General features: G+C 47.6%; 2 protein-coding genes across 7 annotated transcripts; both read right to left on the bottom strand.

Moving 5' to 3' along the window:
• Positions 1–501: 501 nt before the first annotated feature.
• Positions 502–16,844, bottom strand: TMEM268 (transmembrane protein 268). Of its 6 annotated transcripts, none has more exons than XM_075055926.1 (11): positions 13,107–16,844; positions 12,679–12,832; positions 10,375–10,707; positions 9,481–9,586; positions 8,408–8,517; positions 7,741–7,848; positions 6,364–6,513; positions 5,181–5,291; positions 3,424–3,504; positions 2,326–2,511; positions 502–1,478 (listed from the first exon to the last, which is right to left on the bottom strand). In XM_075055926.1, exons 4-11 carry the CDS (start codon positions 9,518–9,520, stop codon positions 1,299–1,301), a joined length of 966 nt encoding a protein of 321 aa, XP_074912027.1. In that variant the 5' UTR covers positions 9,521–9,586; positions 10,375–10,707; positions 12,679–12,832; positions 13,107–16,844; the 3' UTR covers positions 502–1,298. The 6 variants fall into 6 exon arrangements, with proteins under 6 accessions (XP_074912027.1, XP_074912022.1, XP_074912021.1 ...); XM_075055921.1 differs by lacking the exon at positions 9,481–9,586 and having other exon boundaries at positions 13,107–14,115; positions 14,238–16,843; XM_075055920.1 differs by lacking the exon at positions 9,481–9,586 and having other exon boundaries at positions 13,107–16,843.
• Positions 16,845–21,551: 4,707 nt separating this feature from the next.
• ATP6V1G1 (ATPase H+ transporting V1 subunit G1) lies at positions 21,552–25,466 on the bottom strand. The gene is made up of 3 exons (XM_075055927.1): positions 25,304–25,466; positions 23,766–23,866; positions 21,552–22,327 (listed from the first exon to the last, which is right to left on the bottom strand). The coding sequence occupies exons 1-3, from the start codon at positions 25,383–25,385 to the stop codon at positions 22,154–22,156; spliced, it is 357 nt and encodes a 118-aa protein (XP_074912028.1). The 5' UTR covers positions 25,386–25,466; the 3' UTR covers positions 21,552–22,153.
• Positions 25,467–27,702: the final 2,236 nt, after the last annotated feature.

Genomic DNA, 27,702 nt, shown 5'->3' with positions numbered 1-27,702 from the left:
CAGTGGCAGGATGGGATGTGCACAATGGAAGGATGTGCACAAACTAGTGACCTTAATTTTAAAACCCTCCTGGCTTTGTGCGGGACAAGTATCCCATGCTGAGCTTTGTTAAGGTGGGAGAGGCACAAGCCCTGCCCGGGGGACCGCAGGGCTCTGCCCGAGATGGGGAGGGACGGAGGGCGGGAAGGCTGGAAGGTGAAGAACAGACCCGTATCTCCCATGCACACTCAGCCACAGTAAGGCTGGAAAACAGACCTTAGGACTCTTTATTCTGACCATTGCCCCTTCCTAGGACAGCTACTGCCACTAAACCATGTGGTTAGGTGGTTGGGTAAACATCAGTGCATGGAGTCACCTGAAGTTCATGGAAATGCCTGGCTCTGGGGACAGAGGAGGACATGAGCAGTTCCTGGGCCATACAGCAATTCTCCATTCATGGGTACCACCTGAGCACACAACCTCTTGTAGGCTTACAGCACTTCATTTCCCATGGACTCCACGCAAATGCTGAAGTCTCCTGCTCACCACTGGCTCCTCTTATGTGCTGGGTGTATACGCAGTGGGGAGAAAGGAGGAAGGGAAAAACAAAGGAAATCAGCCTGTCCCAAAATGGAGCAGGAAGGGGAGTCTGAAAAGAGCTGTGCTCCAGCATGCCCTACCCAGTGCCCAGTGCCTTCTTTAAGGCTTAATCCCATGGATCATCAAGAAGTCCATCACCATCCTCCCAGGGGAGGCAGCAGAAGTGGCAGTTACCGAGCACCGTCCCGAGCTAGTTCTTAACTGGAAAGTTTGCCAACTCATCAACTGAGTTGCCTCCCACGTCTGTCACAGGACAAGGCTCACTGTCACTGGCAACTACATGACACAAACATAATCCAGAGCAAATATCACATTTGCAACACTGCTATGCACAGAGTTCCCTGTCTTCCTTGTATTAAAAAAACCCCACGTACTTCATTTCGAAGGCGTGGGGCTGGCACCTGCAGATATTCCCCATGGCTCTCCGAGGCCCCCAAGTAAGAGCAGTGGGAAATTTCCCAAGGGAGCTCCAGGCTGTCCCTGGATTGTTTCTGACCCCCAGAGCAGCTCCTTCACACCAAGCTTGTGGGCAGGCAGAAGGTCTCAAAGGTAAGCAGCTTTCTGGTGAGTGTCTTGCATGTTTTATTAGAGTTATATTTCCACTCATTCATCTGGATAAGTCCAGGATGCACAGTTATAGCCCTCTCCTCTGCCCCATGGCTTCTTCACACTGTTGTGGATGGGCAGCTTTTATTTCAGCGTTTTCCAGCCCCCTCTGGTCACCTGCCCATGAACCAGCTCCAGTGTGTGTTGAGCGCGGTGGTCTTGATGAACTGGCAGAGACAGGGCACGCCGCTGTGCTCCAGGTGCCCCCCTGCCACGGCCCGAGGGAGACGGCCGGTGACCAGGAGCCGGACGTAGCATCCGCTGAAGATAACCAGGAGCTGCTGGGCCATCACCTGGAACAAGCAAGAGAGGTGTCAGAGCAGAGAATCTACCTGCGGGAAGAGTGGATGATACATGAAATACCATTTGCTCCCTCGTTCAAGGACTGTCCTTGTCTGAAGGAAACAGGACAGGAGCCAATGGCATATATAACTGTCCCAGATCCCCTTCTGGTCAGCAGTGCTGGCACACTGTCCCCACGGGGGAGTGACATGAAATGACCGCTTGCCAGTGGGTGGCCAAGGAGCCAGGCTTCTTGGGGACCTGCCTGCTCCGTCACTGCCTCCTGTTGCTTTTTTTTGCCTGTAGATGGCCAGAGAGCTTCAATCTGCAGGGATGTCACCTGCACCAAATTCGCTTAGTAACAGCAAGAGGAAAACTGTAAAATAAATCAAAATCATCCCTTTTGAAACTTCTTGCTGAGCAGCAATGAGGACACATTTGTTGCTCAGCATGGCACAAGTCTTTGAAGGCACACTCCATGGAGGAGACAAAGGCTGAGCACATCCATGCCTCATCCCCAGCCCGGACACAGGTGCTGGGTCTGTGCATGGACCCTGGGAGACGTTGTCTTCCAAAAGAGGACCCCTGGCCACCAGCAAGGAAAAGCCCAATCCATGAATTCCTCAAGGATTAAGCACCTGCTGCTCAGTAAGCATTAGCTGCTCAGTAAGCATTAACTGCTCAGCAGTGTCAGGGCTGGAGAAGGTGTGTGTGGATCTCCAGGCTTCCAGGTGCTTCTACTGGTGAAAAAGGAGGTGTCCCCCATGGCTGGCAGCTGATGAGGGGAGTTTTGGAGCCAAGGTGCCTGGGGAGGTGATTTGGTGCCTCTGTCCATCAGGGAGGGATATTTCTCATTACCTCTGGTGGGCCCTTGGGAACAAGGTGGAGCAGCTCGTTGCATGTCACGGGCTCTTTATTTGGGTTCACTCCACTGGATAAAAGAGGGGACTCTTCACGCAAAGCCTCCTCCTCCGTCCCCAGGTCAGGCCGAACCACCGCCTCCATAACCACACAGAGCTGGTCCAGGCTGCGCTGCAAGCCTGACTGGAAGAGAAAGATATTTGGGGGGGCCTCCAAAGGCAGCAGCAGTGTCCTGAGGACAGCCTTTAAAGAGCACGATTTCCTCCTGCACGTTTTTTACTCCTGGGAGTTATCATCCCAAGAGTCAAAACCAGCATTGGCCAAGAGCCATGCCCAACACTTGGAGCTGAGTGTCTTCATCCCACAGCCCTCCTGCTATCATCAGCTGTGTCTTGTGCCAGCAACTGCTCCCAGCATGATGGTCAGAGCCTGGTATGGAGAATCGTGTCTTTAAAAATCATATGAGTTATATCAGCCAATATATGAATTGATGTGTTACTGTCCATCCCCCGATCTGCATTTGTCAGTTCATCCAGGGAAATGAGCAGCTTTGGGATTTTCGGAGGGTTATATCCCCTCGTCTCTCATCCTGCAGCCATGGTCAGCAAGGGCAATTCAGTGCAGGAGAGTGCGGTGTTTGTATATTTATACAAGCACATAGAGGAAAACATTTTCTTAAGGCCAAGAGGACAAAAATTTTATACAGTTAACCCAGTACAGTGTTTACTTATTCCTCAGGCTATCCCATTTATTTCAGAAGGACAGCTCAAGGTGTCCATTATTTCAAGTTGCGACACATGCTTTCAAAATTTACCCTTGATTCTTGATGACTTTCCTTTATTAAAGTCGTACAGTTAATTATCCAGACATGCACGTACCACAGGACCTAAACCAATTCCTGCTGAACTGGGCACCGACAGATGCAGTTTATCCACCTCCCAGTCTGTCCAGCTCCCAGTTCACAGCAGGGGATGCCCAGGAGGACACTCAAACACTCGGTTCTCCTTGCCCACCTCCATCCCACCAAAGCCGGGGCGTAGGGGTGGACCTGCACGTGTCCCTGCGGGAGCTCGGGCTGTGCCCACCATCATTTACCTCTCGCATCCTCTGCAGGTCCGTGACGTGGGCTGCCAAGGACTGGAGGCAGCGCTCCGGGCTGAAGTGCACAAACCACAGCTGGGATGGTCAGGGTTAAGGAAGGGTCTTTCCACGCTTCCCCCTCCGCAGCCCTCCACCTCCGTGCTGCTCTTGGTACCAACCTTGCAGGAAGCGGAGCAAAGGCAGGTGGTGCCCATGGGGTGCTCAGGACACAGGAACCAATAACACGTCACAGGGCTAATTTTAAGCCAAGAGGGTCTGGGCTAATGCAAAACCTCAAGGGAAAGAGGAAAAGAAGAGGGGTGGCAGGGAATGGGGACATTGCCCCAGAGGGCAGCCAGTCCTCCTGGCACACCTCCTGCATCCTGGTGGGGTGAAAACTGGGATAATCCAGGGCCATTGCCCATCACTTTCTTAGTGGCCTTACATCTAAATAAACTGGTGAGTCACCTTGACTTAGCTCCCCTAAACTCCTTCCTGCTTTCTTTCCTTTGTTTCTAGGGATTCATTCCATTTATTTTTTACAAAATTTACTGTACTTCATGCTTGTCTTCAGGACAGAGGCACTGTTTGCAAAGAGTCTACCAAGAGCAACATGTTGGGGTTGTTAGTTGTGCCAGCTTTGAGAGCAGCAGCCTCCGAGAGGGCAGCCAAAGGTCTGCCCTTGTAAATCTACTCAAGCTGGCATTATCAAGGGGATTCAGGAACAGCATAAAAGCTAGAGGGTTAAAACGGGTATGACATTGGAGCAGACTGAGAAATCATAAATCCTTGGGTTGTTTTCTGCTCTCAGGCAGTTCTGGGACACGTAGGTAGAGGTGAAGGCTTCTTGGATTAGTCCTCGCTTACTGAGGTGCAAAATTATGCTGGTCTGAACAAATGTCTAATTCAGGTTCTTAAGTGTTTTCTCCTCATTCTGCGTGACTTCACCCCTGCTGGCCCTCCTGCGGTATTCCCTGCCCCCTTCTCTGACCCTGTGTTTCAGCCTTGGCTCCCCCTCTATTTCATACCTCTGTATATATGGAGGGGAGTGAGGCCCAGCAGCAAATCTGGGAGACCATCTCTCTCACCTTCCTTTAACGCTTTCATGCTGTCTTAGAACTCTCTTTTTTCCCCTAAATCTTTGGCTAGTCCAGAAAAGGTATCTCTAAAAAGCAGCAAATGAGCCTCCCTCTACCTAGTTTCTTTAACCCACACTTTTAAAAGGCCATGAAGGTCAGAAGTGCTTGGCAGCTACAGACCTGGCTGCCAGAGACACGCAGGGTGAAATCAAGTTCTCTAACATGCCTGAAGGAGGGAGCCCAGGGTTACAAATCACCTGGAGAGCAAAGGCACTTGGATGCTGTTGGCTTAGTTTGTCTCTGCAAGGCAGAACACGAGCTCCCAGGGACAGGCACTCTGTTTTCTCTGTGTTGGTTTTTTTTTGCCATAGGCATATTGCTGTCACTCTGCTTATAATAAGAATCATTACTGTCATGTAAGTATAATACACTTTCAGGAATAATTGCCTGCCGAAAGGACTAATCCCGCTTCGATCTTTTAGACTCATTATTTCCAATTGCCTTTGGGCATATCTCAATCCTCACTTATAGGAGAAGAAAAGATACCCAATCCCTTATGCCATCCAATAGGAGAAAAAATGAATCCTAGAAAACCCACCCACTGGAGATCCTCATGGATCATAACGTCAGTGAATACCTCCATATCATTAGCTACCCAGAAGGGTTACAAATAATTCCCTACAGAAAGGATACTTGTAGGATGTTGTGTGGCCCATCCAGGGCATCTGTAATCCCTACTATTAAACCGTGTTTGATAAAGATTTCATTGACAGCTGCCAGCCTCACATCTGTATTCACGTTTATCTATTAAAGAATGAGGGGAAAATTAACACACTTGACAGCAAAAGTTGGGCCAGCCTAATGCTACAAACTGCAGCTGGATAATCCCAAATACCACAAGAGCAGTCTGCAGTCAGGCAGGACTGTCACCAGCCATCAGTATTGGCCTAGCCACCGCTGGTGGATGTCTGTGGAGCCAGAAATCTCACTAAGGATTATTTCTCTTACAGACAAGATGTCTGAAGGGGAATTGACTTCCAGTATCATGTTCTCTCTTCCTTCCCCAGCAGTCCCTGAGTGAAGGACTCCTTTCCTAAACCTCTGTGCACCTGCATGTTTGCCAGGTTTCCCTTTGGAAGAATCATTGCACAGCTGTCATTAGAGGCTTGCTCCAAAATCCATGCAATTAGAATCAGTGCAAAGACCCCTCTGGATTTTGAATCAAGCCTTTCTAATATTACTCTTCAGATCACTTAGTAATTTCCATACTCCTGTGATTCCTACAACCAAAAGTTGACAACAACCAAGCACTGGATGCTGCAGGCTGGTTGCCTCTCATGCTAACGTCATCTCCCTACTTCCTTCCACTGCCCAGTCTACCTCAGTTTTATAATTTTATTGCAACTTCCATAGGTTAGGAGCTGCCTTTTTGTTCTGGACCTGTTGCAAGGTCCAGAGCACCACAGCAACACGAGTAAACGATGCTATTAGTGGCTGCACACAGCCGAGACTGCAAGGACCATCGACAGAAGCAGGGCAGGAGCCAGCTCTGCTGGCGAGCCCCCGTGGCTTCTCACCGGCCGTGGGAGTGCGAAATGCGCTCTGCAACAGTTGCTTTATCTCCAGTGACAGCAGGCGCTTGGAGCCAGCCTGCTGGGCTCCAACACCTACTTTTGAGGCATTGACACCTAACTTGGCTGTAAAGCATCCCTTGCCTGAACCTGATCTCTGAGCCTGCTGTAAAAATATTCCTTCCTCCCCGGGTAATTCTGTTCTTCATGTGCATCTAGGAGATGACCTGGGTCCCAGCACTTTGGTGGGAGGGAGTCCTGCTCCCCACGCACTGCGTGCCTGCGCACAAGCGGCCTCCTCTTACCTTCCTCTGGCGACAATCAATAACCAGTATCACAACTACAGTGACTGCTACAGCAGCCAGGGTCACCAGCACGCTGGCCTCCCAGTAGCGTCCAAAAGAACACAGCTGGACTGTGGAGTAAATGTTTGTCCAGAGAGACACATAGAAAACCTGTAAAAACCCAGAGAGACTGATGATAGCCACAAAACTATGAAAGTGAGATAAGTCACAGGAAGAAGAAAACTACCAGTCCCTTCTCTCAGGGTAATACCTTACCATAAATCAAGTCACACAAGATTTTCAGAGAGTGAGGAAGGACAGAAGTTCTTTCCAATAATAAATAGGGGAAAGAAAGGACTAGAAGGACTGAGTGAGCCCTGGTTTATTATAAATAATTACTAGTCATCAAAGACAGAGAGTGAATTATTAATGATGATTCATACCTAGGAAGGATTTCGACCGAGTTCTTCCATTTAGATAAGAAATGCACTCACTGAGGCATATTGATAATACTTCTAATAGTCCCTGTATTTAGAAAGCTCCTATGTCAAAGCACTCAAGGTGGTGCAGAGACTACTCAATTACAATAACGCTGAAATAGTGGATACTGACACTGGACTCAAGGACTATGCTAAGGACTGACAAACCTGGTCTTTGCATAAAGACAGGCAAAACTGAAATAATTTGGCCTTTACTTTAGATAGCAGACATTCGGGCAGGAGATTGCCTAGAAGCAAATAAGATGTGTACAGCACAGCGTGTCACAGCATCATCTTGCAATAATAAAACTCATTTGCACTAAACAGGCACCAAAACCCTCAAAACACTGAGCACCAATTCCTACAATATTAGTGAAAGGCGAGAAAACATGTATAATTGCTATCCAAAAAAATAAATGCAACTAAAACAAAGGAATCAGATTTTATCACACCCTCAGCACGCTGCATCTTGCTATAGATGCTAATGATCAGGGTCTCTGGAGAAGCTTCTCTCACCAGAAGACAACAAGCAAGACTAGACAATCACCTCAGTAACCAAAGTTGACTTGTCCATTAGTCTAAATTAGCATCAGAACCAGAATATCTACAGATTTTTAAAATCAAGTTAAAAAATGTCTGATGTAGGTAGTACTACTTCCACATATGCTGGTTATCCAGCCATGGACAGCCTGCTTCAGTGGGACTACCAGCAAGGGGTTGGAGAAGGTGCCTTGCCCTCCATCTACAGAAATTCTGTGAACTGGGATTTCCAAAGGAACCCACTAGGATGTGTAAAAACCACTATCTCCTCCCCACGCAAACCCCTCTCCCTCCCTGGCCACAAGAATCCCAGGTATAGGTCTTGATGCATCTCAGCGAGCGCATGTCTATGGCAAGCAAGAGACCCCACCGTCCTTACCACGGCGATGGCTATCTGGAATGCCCTGGAGTTGTAGAACATGTACCGTCTCACTTCAGGCTTCAGGACAGCGTCCTGGATTAACCTTCTCCACTGATCCTCTGCCACCTGCTCAGGGAGCAAACAGAAAACTAGGTCCACCCTCCAGTTTTGGGCTCCTAGTCCCATCAGAACTAGCCTGGGCAGTCACCGAGGGGCCAGGCTGGCACTGCGACTGAAAGCTCTGTCCCAGAGCACCCTCCTGCAGAGTGCACCTCCAATCTCATCCATACAGCTGTCACAGACCAAGAACTTGTGTTCTTGCCTCATTTGCAGTGAGTAATATCTCCCTGGAAAGTGCAGGGAAAGTCACAAGAGAAAACCACCTTTTTATGACAAAGGACAAGACAAGACAGATTGCCCCAGGGATGCTCCATCCCATCAGAGTGACTTTCAAGCAATTCAATAGAACCTATGTTGAATGGGTTTCTTCATGGAGGTTTAAGTCAAGACCATTACAGTTGACTTGCAGTCCAGGGGGAATAGACTGAAGTTGAACTGAAACAAGCAACTCTCAAACCAAAAAAGAGAAAAGCCGTCTGTGATGTGGGTGCAAATGCAAATGATGCTAACGCAGCTAGCATTCACTCCTGCAGGGTCCCCAGGGGAGATAACACGAGGAGCTTACCTGAACCCCAAGGGACTTCAATTTCTCTGCACAAAGCTCCATGTCAAAGGAGGTGGCTGAGCAGTTGTTGGCCATGCTGAGCACCATGAGCACCTGGCCATTGGGGCGTTCTGCAAGAGTCCAAAGGAGTCATAAGCACAGCTCTGGCATGGGTTTTCCTCCCAGCAGCTAAGTAGCACGTGGCAAAGGGAAGACTGAGGAATGCAAACCACCCTGACATGTTTTAAATGGATCCAGAATACCCCCTTGGACATTTCTAAGAACATCACAAGGAGCTTTGGAAGCAGCCTGATGTCACCTGTAAGGAAACAACCTACAAAGAGGGAGGAAACCCCAAACACATTCCAGGAGTGAGCAGTCAGAGATAACATGATGCTCTGATCTTCAGCAGGATAATGTCTTGTCTCACTGACCCCTGACAGAAAGGACAATGGACTCAAGCTCCTCCCTCTTGCTAAGGCCTCTTAGAGAGATCCCCCATTGCCTACCCACCCCACCCACCACAAGAAAAAACTTGAGCAATCAAATTAAAGTGCTTTCCAATAATCACATTGTCTGCAATGTGGCAGGGCTGCCCTGGAGCATGAGCCCCATAGGTCCTCCAACGTCCAGTTCCCTTCTCCAGCAGTGCTCCTGGGCAGCATGGCTCTGCTCAAGGGTCTCAGCTTCCCAGTTTCAGCTAGGGCTAGGATCAGAGATGTAATCTAGAGACACAACTTGCAGTCAGGAGCCTAGAAAGCGTGAGGACAGCCTGTCCTAGATTTGAGGAGCAGGCTGCTCCGAGCTGAGGCACAGCAGCCTTGGAGCAGCACAGGAGAGCTCTGATCTCCAGGCGTCCCATCTGGCATTCATCTACAGTTTACACAAGCTGTGCTACGTCAAGGGGAAGAGATCGAGTCTAAGGAAGTGGCTTGTTCAGATGAGATCCTGTTTCACTGAAACATTTCACCCTGCTTTCCTTCCCATTTGCAGATCCGGGGTCAGCCAGGTGTCCCCTGGGGCTGCTCCTGCTGACACTGCCACTTAGTGCTCTCCCAGACTGCTGTGCTGGCTGAAACACAGCATGCACTCACCTTCCCCTTCTCTCCCACTTATGTCCTTCATCCTCATCATCTCTTCACTGCTCAGGAACAGGAGATGCCAAGTGAAACGAGTCAATTACATTACAGTAGGGCGTGACTGCATCGAGTAAAAAAGGGAAGAGGACATGCATCTGAAACCTCCAGGATAACAAGGTCCTGCTTGTTTGCTGAGGTTTATCTCCTCCTGACACAGAGCAGTGGAGGCGGTGAGTATAAAGCAAGAATAAAAACAAATGGCCCCAGCCTTGGGCTCAGCTCTCCTGTTCTCCGTGGCTTTGGCCAAGTTGCTTGGCACAAAGTCTAGCAGGTTGGGTGCCAAGCTGAGATCCCCAAGATTTGCAGAGCTCCTTGACCTCTGCTGGAGCCTGCTGGAGTGACAAGAGCTGCTTCACCCCTGCAAAAACTGAGCACTAAGGAGGTGCCATGAACTGAGCAAGCAAAAAGGATGCCCTGCTGAATGGTGCGTGGAGATCTCGGTGAGAACAGCCACCCATGGCACTGCCTTCTGTCTCTGCACAGCACCTCAGGTGGTTTTGGAAGTAGTGCTGCAGAGAGGGAGCAAATTGTTACTGGGGAAGGGAGTCAGTTGGAAAGCACAGGTCAAGTTTCCCAAAGATTTCTTGACTTTTGAAGGCTAAGAGAAGAGGACTTCCAGGGTCCTGGTTTTCAATAGGTGGATGTCCATTCATTCCTATATATCAGGCTTTCCAAAAAAGTCAGTGTCTCCGTCCCCTCCCCGAAATGCTGAAACATCCATAACGTTTAGTCACTTTTGCAAATGAGTTGCTGTTAATGAGCATCTTTGAAAAATCTGTCTTCTGCTATTTTAAGGGCACCGTACTCAGTACTGCCTTTCTCCTTATCATCAACAAGTTGCTCGCTTACCTTTCGCCCACTGCATGGATCCTTCCTTTAAATCACTCTTACAGTAGAGGATGGAGGAAAGCGACCTGTTTTTCTCAATTCCACCAGCTTGGCTTTTATGGGCCATGCTGAAGGTGCCTCTCCTTGAGGGACTCTATGTTGTATTGTCAGAAATCCAGCACTTTGTATATATGCCTTATCTTTCACTGCTAAGAAACACCGGTTCAGCCCCAAGGCAGCAGGCAGACAGCTTGCTCTCCTCTTGGGGAGCAGATTGTGAAATCCTCATTCACATTCCCTCCGATGGCTTCTTCGAGATCCTGCTTTCCATGAGCAAGGAGGCTTTTTCTAGCCCTGAAAAGAGGAAAAGAAAATCCCAGATCTTGCAGAGACAGCAAAAAAAAGGGTAACAGCACAGACTACTTGGGTGTACTCTGCTCTTTGGACCCCGCTCCCTGTGGATGTTATCACCAGTAGGTGTTAGACAGCTATGAGTGGAGTACGCACAGGCTCGCCTTTTGCTGCAATTACTCTTTTTCTTTCATTAATAGGTGGAAAAGTTATCCTTAAATATTCCTTAAATTATCCTGACATCCTTAATTATTCATATTTTGTAAACAATTAGTCAAGAAATAGGCAGGATTTCTCCTTGTGAAGCCAACAGGCTTTTTGCTATTGCTTTCAGCAGGCACTTTCAGAAGAAAGTGGAGACGGTGTAAATGTCCCTCCCTGGAAGTGATGCACCCCACTCACTGACACCGTGGGTAATTCCCCACCACACGAAAGAAGCAGTGCAGGTAAGGAAGAAAAATGCATCCACTGAAGGCAGAGGCAAGCAGGAGCTCTCACCCAGCAGAAGCAAAGCCTTTGAGGGTCTCTGCTTTCCTTTCCCCTCTCCTCTCCACCGCGGGCAGTGCAAGAAGCTGACGGGGCACGTCCCCGCAGCAGGCACCATGCCCACCATTTTTCCAGGCAAATGCTGCTGACGTAGGTCTCTAACCTACTGCCAGGACCTGTGAGTGGTTATTAAAGCAAATGCTTGGAAGACTCTGAAGTTTACTTTTCAATTATCTTCCACTCCTGTGGGTCAGCTGCATCCACACTGGCTCTCCAAAACTACCATTCACTTTTTAACCTCCGCTTGGTCTTACTTTTGCACCAGGAGCCTGTTGCTGTCTCTTGGTGTAAGAGTACCTCACAGAGCTCATCCGCTCTCCTTCCAAAGAGGATTGCTTTATTTTTGACTGATGGTTGTTGCTGCAATTACCCCCTTACACAAAGCCAGGATAGTCACCAGTTGAAGGACTGTCGAAAAGGAAGTTGAGGCAAGAGAAACAACATGAAAAGTTCTTCTGATTGCAGAAAAAACCTGCAGAGGGCTGGAAACTCACACTTAAAGGAATCAAGCCATGGTACACATTGCACAAGAAGTGTGCAGTGTGTGTGTGTGCATACACAGGATGGGCACAGCACCCACTTTTCACCAGCGCAGGTGTGGAGCAGTTCTGCTGTACGTTGAGTGTGGCTCTCCTCTGCGATTTCTTTGCCAGGAGTGGGCAGCCACATGTTACAGAGCACGTCTCCTGGCACCAAAATGTGGATTCAGACAGTGAATTTTCTCACTCTTTTCCCCCTTTTGCCTTCAATCCCTTTGGGTTAGCATCAAACGGAAGGGAAAATGAAAAACAAGACAGAAAAGCCCACACAGAACAGCAGCAAAGCAAAGAGTGAAAAACAGAGGAAACAAAAGGAAAACCTAATTAAAACCTACCACTCTGTTGTTGCTGCTGTCATGTTAAGTTAGAGGTGAATCAAGGCTCTCTGGCTTACATGCCGAGAATTTTGAGTCTCTGCAGGACAGTCCCCAGGAGATGACAGCAAATGGTGCAGCAGGGTGAGGGCAGCTCAGCCTTCCCCAGCCCGTCGGGGAGCTGCAGGAGGGAAACAGCCTTCCCCAGCCAGGACGAGCTCGTCAGCAAAAGCAGCTTTGCTTTTACCTCTTTGTGCAGCATAGACCACGTTTGGTTCCATTGCCTTTTGCTGCAGAACAACTGCCCATTTTTGGAGATGGGTCCCCCCCAAATCTTCCCCTGCCACCTCCTGTGCTAACACCAGGGGCATCCTCTCATCTCCTGCACTCCCCAGGCTCTGTGTCTCTCTACATCTCTTCTTATTCTTTATGCAATGCCGACATGGCTCTGGTGACTTTGCCTCCTTCAGCCTATGAACCTTCTTTTTAGGACACCTCCAAGCCCTAGCTAAACAGCAGAGAAACGTTCAGCAAGTCCTTCTGCTTCATTTCCACAACAGCTGGCAGAGGCTTACCTGGTCCAGCTCGCTTCATGGTCCTGGGGAGCCAGCTCAGCTCCCTCCTCCTCCTCCTCACTGTCCTTTATCTGCCACCATCCCACTCCACACTGCCCAGATGCCGGGCTGTCCCACCACTGTGCAGGGATGTCTCCGGTCCCACAGCCCCGACCTGCATGGAGAAGGTCACTTTCTTCCCTGCATCTCCCGGGGACCACAGGCTAACCAGACAGCTCACCCAAGGCAAAAAGCCTGAGCCCCCGTGCTCCCTCCCATTACCCTAAGCTGCAAGCACCAACTTGCAAAATCTCCCTTGTGCATGTGACATTTCTTTCCCCTAGGCTGGTTTCAGAAACATGGTTTTAACCCTCTAGAGTTCCTCAAAAGTGCTTCCGCACTGAAGACACAGCCATGGGAGGAGATTCTGCCACAGGAGTTATCCTCACCTTTTGCAGGGTGGGGGTCCAGAGCTGGAGCTGGACCCTGAAGGCTGTGAAGAGCTGAAGAGTGGCACAGACAGGATGCTGTCTTCCTCCTCGATCAGCTGGGCAGGACTCACGAAGTACAAATCCCAAGGTTGCGTGAGATTAATTGCCGTGAATATATTAATGAAAGCTAAGCATCGACGATAGGGCTGGAGAAATCGGAAGAGGTGAACGAAGATCAAGGCTGAGAACGGGTCACTGTATATTTAGCAAAAGGTCATGTTAAAGCACAGAGAAACAGGAATAAGTTGCAGAAGGGGGAACCATAACCCTCCTCAAAACAGGAGGCTGCGCTGGTACAACGGGTGGGTGTGAGTTTCCTCTCCAGCTGCTGTACTCTGAAGAAAAGCAGTAGGCTCTAACACACAGTCAGACAGACCCCCCAGAAGAGCTTCAAGTGCTGGGAAAGTCATTCGCTTTCATGCAAAGAGATAATGTTGAGAGACGCCACAGGAGAGAAGACTCCTTTGCCTGGGAATTACGGTTTCACGGCTCACCAAAAGCTAGAGGATCCATGGAGGCTAGGAACGGAGTGAATCAAGTATCTTAGTGACTGTTAGTCTTAGTGAATGGTTTAAAAAAAAAAAAAAAAGAAGAAGCTTTATTGCAGTGCCTGTGTACACTTCCTGGAGAAAATGTCGTTCTCTTGGAGGGATGAATTTCTGCAGCCCTGCTGGCTCCAGACATTGCTGAGCAATGCGTTCATTACATCACGTGGCTGCAAGGGCAACAGACTCCAAAGCTGCTTAACCACATGGGATCTTGTTACACTGGAAACCGGCATCTCACATAGTAACATTGCCCAGGTATTGAGAAAAATCAGATAAATCTCTTGCTGTTGTCACTAGCTCAAGGCCCAGCTCAAATCCCCACCCAAGATAGGGCCATACAAAGCTTTAGGTTTTTTTGCAAACGATTCTCATCAAAAGCTTTGGCTTCGTTTCCTCCTCTTCTCACCCACGTAAAGATCCTGCCAGAGGGAGGATATGACAACCAAAGTGCTTAGAAAGAGCACTGTCAGCTCACTGCAAAGAAATGCCCGAGGCAAAACTCTGTGTGGGCAATAAACTTCAAAGCAATGTTCATAATTACCTGCACCACGTACACTGTACACCTCTTGTTTAGCAAGACGTGCATGTATGGGCTGATCTTGGCATCAACACCTCATCCCACCAGCACAAGCAGAAAAATCGTGCTCATATAAAAGGCCACACACTACTAAATCTTTAGGAATTTTTACACTGACGGGCTTTGTCTCTGAAGGTTTTCAAAGCATCTGTTTCACACCTATCTAAGGAACCAAGGAGGAAGATCCACAGAAGCTTAAACAAACCTAAATGGAATGCAAGGTTTTCCAGTTATTTTTCTGAGATAGTTTTCCACCCAACCACCTCCCTGAACTTGCAGCTCTGGCCCAAAGGAGATGATGGATCTGCAGGTTGCATTGTAAGGAGTCAGGGTCTCCTAGCCCCGACTCTTCCTGACTTCAGCAGTCATCAAGCCACATGCTCAGAAACCTTTTGCAGGTGTTAGTTTTCTGATCACCTTATTTGGGTCACAATTTTTATGTTTTTGTTAGGCAAGTGAGATCCTACCAAGTATCTTCTCAATCCAAGTGGGTATCCTGTAGTCACAGGTCCCACAGAATAGTCTATAAAATATTCAGTGATTAATATATTCCAATAAACACACATTTTAGATTCTAGCTGGACAATAAGCTCCTGTTGTATTTGCACATATGCCTTTGTATCTGGGCTTCTGAAACAAAGATGTGTCTGTAACATTCCTACCCCACCTATTAATAGTCCTACCAAAACTTTAGCATTAGAAATTTAACCCTCTTAAAGCCAAGAAGGAAAGCTGTAATTAACAGCAAATGCAAAGTCAATCAGTAAACTAGGAAGGACTTTGGAGAGAGTCAGGCAAAGGCTCACAAGAAATAGGGAACTATTTGACTGTAAAACAGAGGAGGATGCTGGCAGGATCCCAACGCAGACTGGAGGTGCTTCTGTTTTGTGGAGCCCAGTTGACACCCTCTGAAAGTGGCCCCATTTAAAAATGAAAGTCTGCAAATGAAGGTCTTCCAAAAACTGAAATGAGAATGAATGAAATGAATGAAAATGAATGAAAATGCAGACTTCTCTGCTCCAGGAAGCATCGTGTCGGCTGTATGTTCAGCTTGTGCTGGCTGGCAGGGGATTTAGGGATTTGTTTTATGCAAATCAGCGTTAAGGCAGCTTGAGGTTTGTCTTGAGCTTTACTCACTTGTATTTATGAAGAAGCATGTCCTGATTCACATTAACCCACAACAAAGCTATTTGCAAAGTCTCCCTCTCTCACTTCACTTGCTTTTTGCCTATTTTCTGCTTCCTGGTCTTAACTCTCCCATAATTAAGTGATGAGCTCCCACTGCAGCCTTCTCACGAAGGGACACTTTCACCCTGCTGTCAAATGAGACCTCACCCTTACTTCCAACGTGACTGAAACCAGCTGCCAGGGCTAACAGTTATTAGGGGACAAAACCCAACCGCACAGCCTCAGGACATGGGGTTAGCAGGACTCCAGCGGTGGCGATGCTGGAGCCTCCACAGCCATCTGCCCCACAGCCTTCCTGGTAAAAAGCACTTCTAAACTAAAACTTTCCCATTTCAAATGAAGCTAGTTACTTCTTCTAGCCTCAGTGAATCTGGTGAAGAATTCAATGTCTGTCCACTTTGAAACAACATCTAATTTTTTTCGAGACTTCTCCACTCTCCACTGTCATGGAGTCTTTAGACAAAATAATCCCTTACCTCCCCATCATCATCATCATCATCATCATCCTCATCATCACTCTGAGCCACATTTGCCAAACCTCCCCGGGCCCCTCGATGCTCTATTCAAAGAGCAATTTTTTTCAAAGCTCAGTGTCCAAACAGGACACCGAGACCTCACCACATTCATGAGCATTAACAACTCTCTCTTTCTCACTTCCATCTTACGTAGGACACTTGAATCAATATGCTGTACAGTGGAGACTTCATTTCAAAACCAAAACATTTGCTGAGTCTGGGGGAGTTCACCCTCATTTTCACAATTTCTGCAGTGCTGTACAGCTGGTTATTGATTGCTTGGGTTTTGTGTATTTGATTTCACCTTTCTCAGTTCAGCGTTACACTTCTCTTCAGGGAGTCTCATGCTATTGGTTTCAGATCATTTCTCCCATTTATCAAGATCATTTTGAATTATAATTCAGTCCTCTGTACTGTTTGTATCTCTTCCCAGCTTGATGCCCTGGACATACATTATAACTGTACTCCTTATTCCATCATGCTGCATTAATGAATATATTGCAGGGAACCTGATTCCAGGAAAAAAATATCTGCCATTTGAAGTGCTTTCCCAGACTGACAGTAACCACCGATACCTCCTGTCCTCAGGGATAACCTCATCCTCTATCATGTTCTTAATATCATTTCCGAGATCACTCTTCACTACTTCAAGTCCCGCTGCTTTAAATGCTGAGACATATACTCTTTAGTCTGCTTTTTCCTATTCCAACTCCTAAGACCATATTCTCTCTATATTTACTACATGGTTTGATACACTTAACTTTTTTGCAATATTTGAAAGGCTGATAATGCATCACTTATTCCTGCTTTATTTGCCATGGTCTGCACACGACTGCAGTTTCTCCATACATAAGTCTTGTTTGTGGCTGTGCACACTGCAGCGGTGAGCAGCAGCCAACATGGGCAGATCTCATTTGCTTTTGATGAAACTGCATTTTCAGTGACTAACTGTTCCATCTTTTTTTTTTCCAGTGAGCCTTAATTAGGAGAACAATGTTGTTGAAAGCCTTGTCTTGCCCTTCCCCTCTCTTCGTGCACACAAAGTCTTCTTTCACGGACTCTGGGTTGGGTTGGGTTTTTTTTGTCAAACAGCTCAGCAAAGCTGACAGATTGACAGTCATAAAATATAAAAACTTTATTTCACAATATCCCTAAATTACATGTTTCAAATGAAAAATGACACTTGCTTAAGGCATAAAGTGTAGTTCTTGGGTTTTTTCCCTAGTTCTGCCTTTTTCCTATGAAGACTTAAAGTATTATTCTTTTTATTATGGTAATGTAAAAACCTCTTTCTTGTATCTCAAATTAGGATGGAAAGCTTGCTATGTGCCTTGGATAATGATTCAGCTATTGATCCAGAAGATGCTTTATTAGATTATTTTGAGACAGCTGAATGTAATTTAATACCTATTTATTTTCTATTCCTATGCCAGTCCGAGATACAATCTTTTCTGCATGAAATTAGTACTTTCTCCTTTCAACCTCAAAGAAAGATTACACTATGCTCCTTTCTTGGATTAGTTTGGGGAACTTTTTCAACAAAACATTAATCTTGAGGGTTCTTGACAGTCTTTTAATACTTTGAAGCCAAAACCTCAGCTGGGATCAGTGGGTTCTAGGCTTGTTTTTCTTATTACGCATTAATGCAAGAACTAGTGATGTCAGATAAAAGGGAAAGAGTCCAAATGAGGAAAATAGATACAAAGAGGAAAAATGAGCAGGTTTCATACAGGCAGAGAGAAGGAAGAGGAATGGCATTCTTTTTACATAGTTATTTGTAACCTACAGATAGGACTGTGTGACGGTACACCAGAACAGCAAGAGAGTACAAGAGTATTTAGGTCAGTCAAAATTAGGGTGTGCTTTTATAAGACTGAGCCCAGCTGCTCTACATGCAGCTATTGCTGTGACAATTGCATCTCCCACGAGCTGCCTCACAGGCCAGAAACTGCTGGTTTTTCTGTAGGGTTACTTATTGCCAGCTAATTCTGCTCCCTCTGGGGTCAGATGGGCACCAGTGCAGGAGAAAACAGCAGGAGCCCAAAGTTGTGGATAGAAGGGAGGGGAGAAGGACTGCCAGCACCTTGATGGGCTTATATCTAGCATTAAAAAAAAGCTCCAACTTTAATAAAGATCATCAGGAATTGTGTAGGGACCTCACAAAAGCAGAAGAATGAGGAATTTAGGGTTGCCAAATTTTGGCTTATGCATTGGAATACCTTTAATGATTCATTTATGTTACCATCTAGCAGCCAGCCTGTCACTAAAAGGCAGAATGAGGAACAGCTCGTCGATCTTCAACAGTAGCCACAGTACTGGGAAAATTTAGGGTCCTCTCTCATATTTCTGAAACTGTCCAAATCAAGATTCCAGGGGAGTTTCTGATAAAGCACTGGAAGTCAAAATTCCTCCCCTCTTAATGAAAGTTCTCTCAAACTCCTGGACTCCAGATACAGGGTTATGGGTGACTTTCCCTCCTTTATTGCTCTGTTTGGACCCTGGAAAGGGAGGAAGGGAAAAGAGCAGGGGGGATCTTTAGAGGGGAAAATTACTTTCTCTGAAACAAACAAAAAAAATTACAAGTTAAGTATCACACAAAATGCTCCTACAAAAATAATTAAATGATGATTGCTCTTATGTCACAGGAAGCACCGTGAACCAAATGCAGAAAGGAGCATGCTCCCCTGACATTCCACACTGTCTGAATGAATCTTCCTGCAGTGGCACCACCTTCCCCTTCACCTGCTTTCTGCAGCCCCTGGTGGGATCACCCAACCTGTGAATGACTAGTGAGGGACCTCCCTGCCACCACTGCACACACCACGTTTCATCCTTCCTGTTCATTACCAGACCTTTCTCTCATGTTTTTGTATTTAACTGCAACAAATGCACAGGGGATCGAACCCATACTGGCTCTGAACTGACCAAAAAAACCCCAAGCATCATTAGACAGAGCAGAGGTGGCAGACCTGAGTGAGATCAGGGCCTTTGACATCCCCTCTGCCTCCCCTGCCAGAGGGGTGCTGAGCTCTTTAACTGCTCTTTATTAACTCCTTGCTTGAACAGTGAGAAGGAGATGCTGACCTTCAGACCAAACAGTGCAAGCTGAGTGGGAAGCAAGCTCCGTCAACACAGACGTGCCTTAAAAATTGAACTCTGGCTTCAAGCAGCACAAATGCATGTCCTAATTATACCTCGTACTGCACGTTAAGCTGTCCAGATGACACTCATATTCTGGTGTTAATAAGCCAGTTGTCCATCTGGTGCCTGTACAGATGACACACCTTCTCAATGGCATTTTAAAAGCAAAAAGTATAAACTCTATAAATAGATAATGTCTGAAAAGAAATTCCACAAAAATCAACTCCAAACTGTTGTTGCTGAACATGGATGTGACTGGAGCCAAACTGCACTGTGTAAATCCTAATATGCCTGCACTGATCCCAGAAAGTGCTTATTTGCAAGCAGTTTTAACTGGGAGACACCAACAGCAGTAGCAACTCACTCGACATTGCACAAACAAGACACGAGTGCTGACCACTTCTTACCTCCATACAGCACCAGGACTCTGACCATCCTGGCAGTTGGGTGGCATTTCCAGGGATGAAAGCTCAAACTAAGGGAATCAGACAGCGGTGTACGTACCCAAAGCTGCTTCTGGCCCTTTCTGTGGCACGAGAGCAAGCTATGGCTCATATACATGGGGCCACATCTGCAAGGGATTATGGAGGCAGATGAGCAGCAGGGAGAATTTGGAGAGAGATTTGTACTAGCAGCTGGGGTAGGTTTTACTCTTACTAACCAAACTTGCTGCAAAAAGTCCAGAAAATCAGATTTCAGAGGCAAGGAGTTGTATGCCCAACTCCATACCTCTGTCGGTAGAAAACTGCTCCCTGCAGAGTATTTTTCTGGCACAGCCTGACTTAGGCACAAGACAGCAGTAGATCTCCCTTTCCCAGAGCATCACAGTGCAAGATGAGAGAATCTCAATTTAAAACAAAGTATCTACACTGCAAACAAAGCCAGCCTTCCTGGAGAGCAGTAATTGGAAATACTTGCTTCTGTGCAAAGTTAAGAGTCTGGTAATTCTAACTAGTTTGGTTTCAGGGAAATATTACAGAAAATTTTTATTCTTGCAGCACAGTGTTCTAAAGGGAGCATCTTCACACCACCTTTTGCCAAGAGGAAATAACCAGGGAAGTGTTTTTCTTTTTCGCCTGCCTCTTACTATTCTAGAGAGCAAGGACAGAAAGTCTTCATTAACAAAGGGAAACTTACGAACCATCATGAGAAACTGGGGCATGCGCTGTATTTTTTCTGGACAGAGCAGCAGTCTTTCACTGATAAACAAACGGGATGAAAGTGCTAATTACAGCCCGGAGCTAGGAGGACTTCTATTAGGACTATCATGCTGGAGTCTGAGCACCTGTTCTCAACAGGAAGAAATGTTTCATCTCCAAAGGACAGACTAGAATTAGCATGGCTGCAACCTTTTATGAGGCCATAGCACCTCTCCAGTCATTAGACCAGACTGATTAAAACTGCCTTGATCCTGTTCTCCTTGTACTGACTTGGCTTTTTCCCCAGCCTGGCACATTTACCTTTGCAGGAGGCTTTTGTTTCAATTTTACAACCCGTTTAATAGCTTGAATTCCTAAAGAGATCCTTTCAGAACTACAACACACTATCACAAAATATTACAACAGAAGACACCATAGCAGTCTTCGCTTTCATTGCCCTGTGTGACTGCAGGCAGGCATTCGTTCCTTTGTTATGACTTTCATCCATCCTGCTTTCCTCCCTCCCAATCACAACCAAACTCTTAGAGGTCTGAGAGGCTTTTCAATGCTATACTGAGGGTCTGTAGAAATACAGGACGTTCTGTCTGAGGAACAGCATCAGTAAGGTTTCTTGCCTAGATCCCCAACTGCATGACTTGGGTCTGATCAGGTATGTGCTCATCAAGGTCTCTTTTCTGCAAAAAGCCTTAAACTGAACTCAATAAAAAAGCACAGCTACATTTAATATTCTGCTGGTGAGAGAGGGAGAGGCAGAAACCGCTGAAACATGAAACCTCTTGATATATTCATGTGTACTTTTGATTAAAGAGCTAGAAAGCAATGCACAGACAACACCAACACACTTACTTACTTCCTACTGTTCCCAGTTATAGCAGGATGCTGCAGGATACAGTATGACCTTGGTATAAACAAGCAGTGACCGGTACTTGACTAAAGAAAGGATAATTACTGCACAGTGCCTGGCTGTCAAACTATTCTAGTGAACTGGCAACATTTTATTTCCCCTAATGGTCACAAGAACATTTGTTCCTGAAGGTTTTCGGAATGATCTGGCAGGTAAAGCATCAGACTGGAGCCAAGAGGAGGAGCTCTGTAATGGGTTTTTAACTTAACCTGCTGTGACCTTCAGACATTTGCTGTATCTCTTACTCTTTTTTTTTTTTTTTATCAATACTTGATACTCATTCTTCAGAGTCCAGACTCCCATGCAACACAGTAAGACCTGTCAGTACTCTCAGAACAAGTTAGCAGGAACAACAAGACTGACTAGAGACTTTGGAGTTAAATAAGTGTTTTTACTTTCAAGTGTCATAGTGCCAGACTTGTAACTCAAGCTAACAGCAGAATATACAGAGGATACTCAATACAGAGAAACTCAAGCACCTGAAAATTATCAGCCAACACTGTACAGCCAAAGAATTCTTCTTATAAGATTTAACCCCTGTACAAAGGTTAACACCACACTGAAAATTGCATTTTGGTCAACAAGAATACAGTTACACAGGTCTAACAATTACTGACACAGACTCTCCATTTAAACCTGGCTAGCATCTCTCTTCCCTTTCTACTTTGCAGAGGAAAGCCTCTCACTGAATACTATCGAGATAAAAAGGGAGAATTAATGTGCCAACTTGAATATGTATTTAATTACTTAGCACATATTTGAGACATGGCCTTTTAATGTTTGAATAAGCTCTGAATCTGTGTCAAGAGAGATACTAACAGAAATCCAACAAGACACTGATGACCTACAACTCACTGAAATAATTTAACACGTTTACAAGAACAGTTAAGGTATGGCTAAGAGCTGTACATTCCACCTGAAGCTCAGACGTTACTACCAGCATTTCCAGTATGCTCATTCCTTCTTCCACTACTAGCCATTGATGCGGTAATTCACATGGATTTCAGGTTTGATGTCACACACTAGTGACAACAGCTGGGAGAGGACCACCTCACGGTTCTTCTGGAAGTTCTGCTGGATTACGCTCATCTTTTCCTGGGTCTCTTTCTCAACTTCAGTGGTGCAGCTGCCATGAGATCCAAGTGCCTACAAATTGCAAAGGAAAGAGAAAGCTCACATGCGAGTAGTTTGACAAAGAAAACACTACGCCTACCTCTGTATTTTGTTATTCTGGACTGCCTCAGTGCATCTCAACCATTAATCTTTGCTGAGGGAAGAACTGCACTTAAAAAAAAAAAAAAGGTACTGTTGGATTCTCTGCTCAGATTTCCCACTAAACTTGCCCAAGTTTGTACTTCACCCACAGCCTATGCCTTTTATCCTCTTTTATTCATTATCTATCAGTTTAGAGCATAAGCTTCTAAAGAATGCCTGAAATAAAGGTCCTGCTGCTCTGGTGACTGGAACCAGGAGCCCCTGGGCACTACTGTAGTAGCTAGTGTAAGAAAAGTAACACCCATGATTTAGTTTAAGCCCAGTCTTCACATTATCCCATTGCTTCCACCCCTTGCAGAATCTTTATAAAAATCTCTGCCTTCCTGACAGGACTGTGGGCCATGCAATACACACAGCAAGGAGTCTTCCACAGCTTGCAAAGCCCTTCTTGCCCCATAAGCAAGGGCAGAGAGAGCAAACTCCAATTACAGGGGGACGGGGGTGCAGAAGGCAGAGAAAAAATATGCTGAAAGAGACTAGCACCCTGGAACTCGAATTCAAAGAGCTTCTCTCTCTGGAGAAGGATAAATAAAACAAAACCAGCTGACAGGCAGTGAAGTCCACTTTATTAGCCTGGAATTGCCTGGTATCATATGCCCAGTGAACCAAGCTAACAAGCGATTGTAAAAAATTAATCTTGACCTACTGACATGAAGACTATTGTGCAGGAGAACAGAGGACATGTTATTGTGCTAACCAGAAGATGGACAGAGGGGAGGGTTGCCAGGTCATTTTCTGAAGATTACAGATCTGACAGGGGCACACAAGCAGTGGAAACGACCTCGACTGGTGAAGGGCCTCAGTTCTGCGCCTTTTGGGAATACTTCCTCTTGCTCAGAAGGAATGCAAAACACACCCCTTGATACAGAGCAGGCAACAATGCTAAGGAGAATACAAGCCTTACAACTGCTTCAGCAAGAGAGCAGCATCTACAAGGCAAGTGGTCTCTACCACGTTAGCATTGTAGAAACCAGTGTGTCACAAGAGGAATGAGCTTGGTCTTTTCTTGACACTGCTACATACAGGAGGTTTTGGGAGGCTGCCACGGATCAGGGCACCAGGCAGTACATGAGCTTATAAAGTTAATTCACTGCCAGTCAATAGTTCTGCCTGTTGAGATGCAATACAGCATGTTCTGATTCACTTCCACTGTTTCTTCCGAAACATGTGGCTGCGCATCAGAGGAAGGCAGTTAGGGAAGTACTGCTCCAGCAACACATTCCACCCTGAGGGCTGCTCTCGGGGCAAGTAACCCCAAACACAAGGCTAGGGGCTGGGTAGGTAACAGTGAATGATCTAGAAAACAAACCGCTGCTTCCTTGGCTTTGAACTCCTTCTCCCTCTGCAGGCGGTACTGCTCAATCTCTGCCTGGGCTTCTTCTTTTGCCTGCTTCAACCTCCGATTCTTTCCTGTTTCCAAAGAACATACCAAATGAAATAAAGAAGAGAAAGCATTGAGAGTATATTTCCCCACACCTCTCCAGCTACCCAATGCACAACAATCACTATAGCATTTGCTGTTGCAGCAGCTCCTTCTGTAGGAGGCATCAACAGGACACCACACACCCTCCCAGCCCCTCCAGCTTTGCTGTGTTAGCTGACCTCAGGAGCACGAGGTCGCCTTGTGTGCCACCAAACCATTGCCAAGCTCACCACGCAGTGAGCTTCCACCAGCAAGAACTGGAGAGGTTCTGAGCCATTGGATGCATTAGACAACCTGCAGGTCTGGCCTTGCTCACATGAGCATGCAACATCCCTGAGTGATTCCCAAATATCACAGCCAAGAGAACATTAAGTATTAGTTTTGCCTCAGGCCAATTGTGCAACTGATGGAAAGACTGACTATGGCATCAACTTCCCCTCTTGGACTTTCCACCACACCCTCCTGTCCAAGGTTATCCTCAGAGTGAGCGACAACAATCTACTTCTTACAAAACTATGAGGGGGTAGAACCACAACACAGTGTGGCTTCATTAAAAAAAAAATAGAAAATGCTTGAAGCAGAAAAAATGTGTAAAGGTGGGGATGTTTGTAACCAGAATTTCTCTTGCTTAACAGGAAATGCTAACCTGGCTCCTCAAGGAGTGGCGCTCTCAGCTCTACAAAATGTCTAATCACCAACATGGAAATACACTGGTTTCACCCACGAAAGAAAAGATTAAGAGTGGGAAAGATGCAGATAAGCACAAGCATCCCCCAGCTGAAGACCCTGCTGCCACAAAGGACAGGGTTTGATGGTGGTTGCCTCCTAAGGAGCAGTCCCAGTGGGCCAGGAGCCACTGAGCTCCTCTCAGACCTGTGCAGGCCCCTCCAGCTACAGGCAGGAAGGTTGCCCACAGCTGCCAGGGAGAATCCAACTTCGCTTTCCCTACCTTCTTCACACAGGAGAAAGGTTTCTGCAGGAACAGACCAACGCTGTGCTCCCACAGCACCCACCCCGGCCCCGAGCGGCCCTTCGGCCCTGCTCTCACCGGCCAGCCCCACCGCGCTGCCGGCGCCCCTCACGGTTCCCGAGCAAGGCGGGCCCTGCATCCCCTCCCCGGGGCCACGGGGGGGGGGGGGGGGTCGGGGATCCCCGCTGGCACAGCGGTCCCGCAGACCCCGCTCCTCCGCCCCCTGCGCTGCCCAGCGGCCCTCGGCGGTAGCACGGCCGGGCGGGCCATCGGCCTTCCCCCGCCGATCGGGCTCCCCCACCCCGGCGGCACCTCCGCGCTCGGCGGGGCCGCACCGGCAGCTCCCCGCTCCCCGCCTCCCCCGAGGCGGCCGGGCCTGACAGGCCTGAGGCGGCCGCGCCAGGCTAGGCTAGGCTAGGCCAGGCCAGGCCGGGCCGGGCCGGGCCGTACTCACGCTTGCGGGCCTCGGCCACCTTCTCGGCGGCGCGCTTCTCGGCCTGCAGCAGCTGCTGGATGCCCTGCGACTGGCTCGCCATGGCGGCGGCGGCGGCGGCCCCCTTCCCTTCCCGTCCCTTCCCTTCTTCCCCTTCGCCGCCGCCAACGTCGCTGCGTCAGGCCAGGCCCCGCCTCCACCGCCCCGGTCCCGCCTCCAACTGTCAGGCCCCGCCCTAACCCCCGCCTCCGCCGTCCCGGCCACGCCCCCCTCCGGCAGGGGCGGGGCCAGGGCCGGTGCCGGCGGTCCGCGCCCCGTTCCCGGCCGCCGGGGCAGGGCGGAGGCGGGTGCCGCCTGCCCTGACAGAGGTTTCCGAGGGCTTTCTTCGCCCCCTGCCACAAAATAAGCTCCAAATGCGAAGGGAGCCTCCCTGAGCACCCTTCAGGAAGGCCACGGAGGGGATTTGTTTTTATTTATTTCATGTTCCTTAATCGTTGGCCTTGCAGCAAACCCCGAATGCGCAGTGCCGTTAGCACCGGGCTGCCCACGGGAAGCTTTGGTCTCTCTGGGCAGCAGCATCTCCTCCCCACTGCACAGGGAGCGCGGTCTCACCCCCAAGCATGGAGCCACCGATGCACGGGAGAATTTATCATCGTCCAGGACCATCTTCTGGGGGGGCTCCCGGGACAACCAGGCCCCTCTGCTCCAAACACCCCCCCCCAATTCACCCCAACCCTTGGCCATCACGTCCCAGCGATGATTTAAAGTCCTGAACGCGGCTCCCCCAACACTTCCGAAGCATAAATTACAATTATTGCCTAATAATATTGCTCTGATGAAGCATCAGAGCCACGACAGTGACTCACATCACTGCAGGGAGGAATGGGGGGCCGCTGGTACGCCTCTTCTGTCCCCTGTGCTGGAAGGCACAGGAGATGATGAATCAAATGCGTATTTATAGCACTGAATAGGAATTATGAGTGTTTGGCAGGGTGACCTTCATCTGGGCCCAGGATTAACTAAATGGGCTTAGCGGGCCTGCCCATCGAGTGTTATATTTGCCTCAATAAAAGAAAGATAAAAGGAAAGATGGGGAGAAGAGCTCTGATCATAAATCTGTGTTTTGAAGCAAGCCTGGGACCCGACCGTTCGTGTGACCGGGGAGCAGCAGCAGCAGCCACTGGGTACGAAGGAGCGAGCAGGCACCCACCGTGGCACCGGCTGCTCCCATCAGGCACAGGACTGTGCTGGCAGAAGGGAAACCCAGCACATCTGGTCCCAAGTCGTCTGTCACAAACGGGGCAGGCTGGGCCAAGGGGATGCAGCTCAGGTGCTGCACTGCAGATCGGTGAGCACAGAAAGGACAGAAAATGAGGGTCCAATTCAAAATATGCCACAGCACCTTGGGAGGCAGTGGAGTTCAGCTGGGCTCCAAGTCTGAGTAGCCCCCTACTCAATCATAACGATGCCCTTTTCTGCCCCCAGAAATATCCTGGCTATGATCGCACTAAGTTTTCAGACAAAAATCCCTCCCGAAGTACAGCTTTAGGTTGACCAGAAACAATGGATGAGTTTTTGGCAATTTCATTTTGATGGTTAACAAATGAGGCAATAATAGTTTGTATTTAAAACAATCTTTTGGTTGTGTTGCCTTTTAGTTTAAGATTGCTCAAAAGCTAATTGAAACCTCATGGTGTATGTCACATGAAACACGTGTGAATCTAAAAGCTGTTTGATCACCTTTTCAATCACTTAAAATTTTGAAAAATAGATTCTTACTTGTTGCAAAAAAAATGTGTTTCCAATCCTCAAACTTGCCTTTGCGTGAATAAGAGAGCTGCGTGTACAGCTTTAATTCTATCAGCAATGGATTTATAATTAATTAGCATCACAAGTACTTCTGAACTTGGCTTTTATTCCCCCAGATTCATTGTACATGAGCTTATGAAGTAAGTGGCTATTGCTGAAACTGATACTAGCATCCTGTTATTTATCCAGCACTGATTTCTTAATACCGTAAACCTGACTAATCCTAAATTTCATGTACCTCACATTCAACAAAGACTGGAGGAAGTATATCTTTAGAAGACAAAGGCTAGTCCTGCTCTCTACCATGGGAAAATAAATTGCTAAAAATCTTTCTGCCCCAACCACTTCCCTTTGTGCTGCTCTGCCTGGGCTGGCGGACAACTCAAAGCACGTGAATCCTGCCTGCTCTCTGCCTTCCCCCTCCCTGCTCCTCCTGCCGCACCGAGACTCTGGCCTCTTCGGCTAGATGTACGCTAAGATATTTAAGCAACATGAAAAGTTGAGCATTTTAGAAATGTCATCTCGCTATCTGGAGCCTGTCGGGATCTGAAATGTGCCAATGCCCAAGGAGCGAGGAGGTGTGCTGGGCCAGGGGTTGGCTCACGGCTCAC

The sequence above is a fragment of the Buteo buteo genome, chromosome 23 (assembly GCF_964188355.1).
Source record: "Buteo buteo chromosome 23, bButBut1.hap1.1, whole genome shotgun sequence".
Lineage (NCBI taxonomy): Eukaryota > Metazoa > Chordata > Aves > Accipitriformes > Accipitridae > Buteo > Buteo buteo.
Note: the sequence above shows the minus strand (reverse complement) of the source record. Positions and strands in the feature narration are given on the sequence as shown.